Genomic DNA, 6989 nt, shown 5'->3' on the forward strand with positions numbered 1-6989 from the left:
GTAATGATGATTTCATTTCAATTTATCTATTTAAATGCATCACTTTTTTTTTTTTAAAAAAAAAAATTGAAACCTTGCCCTAAAATTAGGAAAAAGGTGAGTTAGGTCCCACAGTATGCACGTAATTAAAATTAGGAAAAAAAATATAATTACAAGTCACCCCTTATCTTGTCATACATTAAGCAAAAAGGGACAGAAACTCTATTTTAATAAATAAATGGATGAATGATGAATTTTTGGATGAAGACTAACAATGACATTAAGCTTTTCCAGCACAAATCTTAATGCAAAATGGTTTATAATTTAATAACTAGATAATTAATTTATTTTCATTTCGTCAAAATAGAGAAGGTTTAATTTTTTTTGTTTGAAATAGTTTGACTAATTGACATTAATTAATTTTGTTCAAAATTAATTTAATTTTATATAATATGCAGTGAAGGATCTTTTAGTTAAAAATAGGAGGGACCTAGTTTGTGCATTTTAGTTACAAGGATGATTTGGTCATTTGCTTAATATTGAAGGTCCTATTTGATAATTATTCTTAATATAAGAAGAGAAGAGAAGAGAAAAGAAAAAGAGGCGAATACATGATTAAGATAATTATCGGGCTATTAGATACTAATTAATTGTAATTTAGAACGGAGATTAGGTTTATTGGTTAGATTAATTTGCCACTAAACAATTTCGGCTGCTTTATGTTTTTTTAGGGGAAAAAAGCAGCTCGAATTCCAGAGAGAGAAAGGCTTTTGGGAAATTATTAAAGAGGAGATTAATCTCCTCCATTTGATTCTTCTCGAAGATTACCAGGTCATTACTTCATATTTTTTTCACGACAAGGGATAAAAAAATTTCTTTTATTCTCTCATTTCCCTGAAATTATCTGTCAAAATCAAGTTTTTCATAATATTTTTGATGAAAAAAAGATTTTTTTTAGGATGATTTGGCGATTGGCTTTGATTTTTTTCCCTTGCCCCTTCGATCTGAAGTTACCATAGGATTTTATATTTTTGGGGTACGTGTTTTTCTACATTTTAACAGGATTTTGCGTTCGATAGCTACAATTTGATTTCTTGCTCGAGATGAAATTTTGAGTTCAAATTTTGGACGCTAGGGTTTAGGAATTTGTTTCCCCCCTGCAGTTATTCAGTGGATGGTCGAGTAGGATTTCAGTGTAAAAGATGCATTTTTCGGCTGATTTCCTGCTTGTTCTTCGTGTTCTTGGAAGTTGCTAAATTTGGAGTCTTTTGTGGAGGTTAAATCTCAAATTTTCTTCATTTCAGAGGAGGCTCTCGGGTTCGATCTTACTCCGAGGAGTGGTAGCTCAGATGGAAATTTTTGGATATTGTTAGTGTTGCCGAAGAGTTGGTATTTCGGTAATCAGTCTGCAGTCGGTGCCGCAGTCGATGCAGAGCGTGCGGTTAGCCTACACGGCCGACGGCACGGCGATCTACAAGCCAGTGACCAGTTCATCTCCTGCTCCTCCTCCTCAACCTCCTCCTACTTATCAAGGTGGAGGAGGGAGCCCTGGAGCAGCTGATGCTGCTTCCGCATCTCTAGCAACACACAGCCTGAACATGAACATGGGAGAACCCGTCAAGAGGAAGCGCGGCCGGCCGAGGAAGTATGGAGCTGCCGGCCTTGCCTTGACCTCCTTATCAATGGCTGGCCCATTGTCTCCTTCTGGGATGGCCAACATAGCACCCTTGAGCTCAACCGATGGTGTGAAGAAACGTGGCCGGCCACCAGGTTCTAGCAATAAGCTGAAGATGAATACTCTCGGTATAAAGTCACCTTGCTTTCTTTACTTAACTATTATCAATTTTCAAGAAGCAGTGAATCCCCACATGCTTTGGTTGAGTTATGCTCTTCTTGTTGTGTTCATAATTGCATTAGCATCATCGGATTACATTTCGTGCGTGTTTATTGTGCGTTTAGAAATTCAGAAATAGTTTCCTAAATAAATTGATCATTATCTTGTTTCTTTCTATTCAATCGCTTTATAACTCAAATTTCTTCCACTATTTGTGGATGATAAACGATGAATTTATACTTTTAGTTGATACATTAACTTCTTCAGATACTACATGTGTGTAAACAATGTATCTAAAAAGAGTGGTGTTGACAGTATTCTTGTTTTTTTATTGACAGGACCAGCAGGAACTTCATTTACTCCTCATGTTATTACAGTAATGGAAGGAGAGGTAACCATTTCCTTCCGGATCACTTCGATATTATTTGATTGTGGAACAAGGATGATTGGTATATCAGCATGTTTGTTGCATTAACTTTGCTTGATTATTTTCTTATCGCAATCATTCTAAACTGAGGGACTGGATGTGTGTATCTGAATTTCTCTTTCATTTATTTGAAATTTCATAAATTTTGCACAGTGGATGCTGAACACTTTGCTGGTTTTCAATGACTAAACATCTGATTGCAGGATGTATCTTCGAAAATTATGTCATTTTCTCAGCAAGGATCGCGTGCCGTCTGCGTTCTTTCAGCCAACGGTGCTGTATCTAATGTAACTCTTCGCCAACTGGCAACTTCTGGGGGTAATGTAACTTACGAGGTTTGTAGATCCCTCATTACCAGAAGCTATGCCTTCGACCTGCAAATGAATGTATCGAGTTTGAATTGATTATTTAGTAACATTTTCATTAGGAAGGCAATTCAGAGTGATTCTTCTTTTGTTGCTTATATTCAGAATCCTGAACTGATTTCCTAAGCCAAATAATCGCTTGCATATACACTCTTCACTTGTTGCTTTGTTCAATGGTAAGATCTACGGGCTCAGCTTTTTGCTTATACATTTTTCTCGTATACTTTATGTGCACAGGGTAAGTTTGAGATCTTGTCATTGTCGGGTTCGTTTATGCTGTCGGAAAATGGCGGGAAGCAGAGTCAAACAGGTGGATTGAACATCTCACTAGCTGGACCTGACGGGCACATTTTAGGTGGGGGAGTAGCAGGGCTTTTACTGGCAGCATCGCCGGTTCAGGTCTTTCAAGAACTCATCACATTGTATTTGTCTTTCCAGTCTTTTATAAATTTGTTGAGTTAGTCGTAACAAAGATTGATTCTCCGCAAGGAAAGCTATGATCATGACTCTCCGCAATTGTTCTATTCAGGTAGTTGCGGGGAGCTTCATACCGGACCGGAAAAAAGATTCGAAACAGACTAATCTTGGAGAACCTGATTCCACCTCAGGAAAACTTGTCGGCGGTGGGATGACCGGAGCAAGCAGCCTGCTGCCGCATGGTGCATTGAGTGAATCCTCCGGCGGCCCTGGGAGCCCACTCAACCAGACTGTTGGCGCTTGCAATAACATCAATCCACACGGTGTCTCGACCATACCTTGGAAATAACTTGTCGTGCCCATTTTGTTACTATCGAAAAATAATTATCTTTTGATCAAGAGGAACAAGGGGAAGACATTGATAAAGACGAGCTGTTGCTTAAATATGGTCCTTCTAGTCTCGGGCTAGCATCATAATCTTAAGTTGTATCAATTATAAAATATCATGTTGTATCGATGTGTTCATCTTAAATAGTTGAGACAAACATGATTTAACTCATTCATAATGATGAATCATTATTTCTCTGTCTAATTGAGAATTTTGTAAGTGAATTTGAATCAACTCGATCGAGAATAGACCTCTAAAATGATGACGACGACGATGATGATAAGGTAAAGGTAAGATTGATCGAATCTCCATAAAGTTGATCGAGACAATGATCAACCAAATAGACCTAAAATGAAATTTAGATTCAAGCAAAAAAAAAATGTGATTGAAGTAAAAAAGTTTATTTGATCCTTATAAATTATTTCAGTAATTGTTTAGCTTGAATTTTAGTTCCAATTTTACTTTAGAAAATTAAAATGCATAGAATAAAATTTAAAATAAGGTGATTTCCCAAATTACATAGGTGGTTTTGGGATTGTGGGTTCATTTATCATTTTATCCTTCCCAACCCAAAAATCGCGTGCGTGGTCGTTTGATCGTCCGAAACATGAATGTGGTTAAACGGCAATCCGAGGCATCACACCAAACCACTTGCGCGTTTTTTCTCAAAAAAAATCCCGACACCTCCTCACTCCTGCCTCATCGGCGAAACCAGAAACCCTAGTTCCTATCGGCGAAAATGACCTAAAAGCCTACAGTTACTTCACCGGCCCGCCTCCAGTTAGTGTTCATCGGCACTTTCACTAGCCTCGTTTACGCTTCATCTATGAAACCGAGAACGGTAGCTCTCAGTTCTTCACCGGCAACCACATGATCTCCCTCTAGTACAAGACTTCTATCCCTTCAGCTAGTGTTAATTCCTCGAAAGAATCAGGTCCAAGTGAAGGTTGATCCCAATGTCACAGAATCATTAATATTTGAAATGTCGAAGAATCCATTAGTGAAATTGTTTTGATTATATGGTTTCAAAAAATTTAAGCAAAATATGTATGTTTAGTTCAATTTAGTAAGATAAAAGTTATGTAATTGAATTGGCTTAAGCAATATCATATCATCGAGTTTGTTAAAAAAAAAACGCATTATCTCAGTATCATCATCAACTAAAAAAAATATTTACAAATAATTAAATCTATACAATCAATTATTAGGACTATTAGTTGTCATATTTAATTTGTATTTAAGTTTGTTAATTATATCCAGATAAATTAACTAAAAAGTATAATATATTTTGACTTTTGTTTCATACTTTTTACCATTGAAGAATTGCTTAACAGAGTGATGTTGATCTTCTAAATAATTTAACTTAGTTTAATGAAAACCATATTATTGATTGATTATTTACAAAGCTCAAATGTTTTATTTATATACTATAGGAAATGCAAACATATATATCAACAGCTGTAAAAAAAATCCTCATATCAAGCATAAGTTACATTGGATGATTCTTTTGTCAAACTTTCCCAAAGTATAAGGGCAAGGAAAAAAGGTATTCAGGAGTGAATCTCTGTGAAAAACACATTAGCATTATTTGATTATAAGCAATGCCTTTCCTTAGCATACTAGACATTCTAGTTAAGGGATTACTAGTTAACATCTTTAAGAACTGAGATTCAGAAGATAAAAATTTTAAATTTTGTAATGTAGGTGTTACATTCACAACTAGAGATGTAGCACTATTACTCATAACCTCATATAGAGGCATGCATGTGAAGATGAATTCCAATGTCACTTCTAGAGAATTATATAAAATATATTTTACAATGAAAGAGCTAAATCAATCTAGATTGGAATACTTAATGAAAAAAATATTATCTTCGCATGGAATTAGGTGAGGATGTTAGGTTGTTTTATAAATTTTATATTTTGTATATTTATTATTCCATTTTATTTGTTTCTTCTACTTATAAGCTATCTACAGAAATTATAAATATTGTCGATGATATTAAAATCTAAGAAATTATAATTGGGTTGAGATAGTATATAATTATATGGCATCTCAACTCTCAATATTTGGAGAAGTCTTTGTCACAAAGACTTCTAGTTGTATCATCACGTTGTCTTATATGAAGGGATTTGCTGGTCTATCTGCTGTAAGTCTTGAATATGTAGTTATTTGTTTGCATAAAGCTAATAGCATCCAATGATTTATTTATGGCATAGGCTTGGTTTCTTGAGCATGTCCCTATTCAACGGCCAACCAACATCATAGGACCGAGAATAAGCATGTAGAGGTCTACTTATTCTTGAGTTCGGATCTTCTGTCCCCAAATTTCTCTGTCCCCGTATCCCCTTGCCAATCAGACAGACCAGATTACATCTCAAGGATGTCTTGCACATCACGAGGATACTGTACACATCTTAAGGATGTCATGATGCCTTGAAATGTAATCTGGTCTGTCCGATCGGCAGGGGACACGAGGACAAAGAAATTTGGGGACAGAGGATCAGAACTGCTTATTCTTATATTAATAAAGTAATGAGTAAGTTAGAAGGAGTCTCACATTTCTAAGTAAACATAAGGTATATTTGAAATACTGCTATAATTTTATTTTTTAAGTAAAGGCTTGTTAATTAAGTATTTATTATTATTAATTATTCATAATATTATTAATATTCTCCCTAATCCCAAAGAAGTTATTTTCCTTGGAACCCCCACTCAATTTTTGTATTACTTGGAACTATATGATACAGACTCACTAGAGGCTGTTGAATGTTCATTTTGTATTATAAAGGAACAAATTATTAAATTCCTTACGAGCTAGAATAAAGAATTAGTTGTCATTCTAGAAAGCGAAAGATTATCTTATCCAACTAGGTACCGTATAAGACATCCTCCTCCTAAAACTTCTAAAATCAATCTGATAAGAAGAGGACACGACAACAGTCACTATGACCTCAAGGACACTCCTAAAGATATACCTTCATGGGTAGTAATGATCCCGAGTATGAAGAGAATCAGGAGATAAATGAAATGAAGGAGGCTAAGGGGTAAAAATAATCAAAAGCAAGGAAAAATTTTGAAATGCAAGAATATAAAAGTATATTAGTCACCAACGAGGTTGATGAAGAAGAGGAGGCTGAAAAAAATACAATGAAGGGACAAGACATTCAACACAATGAGATTGGATGTATTAAAGTAAGAAGAGAATTATGCAATAATTTTTAAATATTAATTGTAATCATATTGATATGAGTTTCTTTTGTGGGTGTTAAATACATTAAGTTGTTCTTATTAACAATATTTTAAAGGTAATTTTAAAAATACAAAAAAAGAATAAATGAGAAGAAAATATGGCCTGCCTCGTATCGATATTTAGAAGTAAATATGACCTATTTCTAACTTTATACGGGAGGAAGGCTACTATGTATTAACAAAAAAGACCTTCTTTACATGTATCTTAGGCATCATTTTTACGGACGGGAAAATCATCGACACATACATTTCAATACACTTTAGGGAAGCATCCTCGTCTAGTAGCCATATAAGCACTACATTTATTGTTCAATTGGATTTGAGGT

General features: G+C 34.9%; 1 protein-coding gene across 2 annotated transcripts; it reads left to right on the top strand.

Moving 5' to 3' along the window:
• Positions 1 to 596: 596 nt before the first annotated feature.
• Positions 597 to 3614, top strand: LOC122008660 (AT-hook motif nuclear-localized protein 10-like). 2 transcript variants are annotated; one of them, XM_042564467.1, is made up of 6 exons: positions 597 to 810; positions 1284 to 1782; positions 2152 to 2204; positions 2444 to 2575; positions 2843 to 3004; positions 3135 to 3614. In XM_042564467.1, the coding sequence occupies exons 2-6, from the start codon at positions 1407 to 1409 to the stop codon at positions 3369 to 3371; spliced, it is 960 nt and encodes a 319-aa protein (XP_042420401.1). In that variant the 5' UTR covers positions 597 to 810; positions 1284 to 1406; the 3' UTR covers positions 3372 to 3614. The 2 variants fall into 2 exon arrangements, with proteins under 2 accessions (XP_042420401.1, XP_042420402.1); XM_042564468.1 differs by lacking the exon at positions 597 to 810 and adding an exon at positions 832 to 1015.
• Positions 3615 to 6989: the final 3375 nt, after the last annotated feature.

This window comes from Zingiber officinale, chromosome 8A (genome assembly GCF_018446385.1).
Source record: "Zingiber officinale cultivar Zhangliang chromosome 8A, Zo_v1.1, whole genome shotgun sequence".
Classification (NCBI taxonomy): domain Eukaryota; kingdom Viridiplantae; phylum Streptophyta; class Magnoliopsida; order Zingiberales; family Zingiberaceae; genus Zingiber; species Zingiber officinale.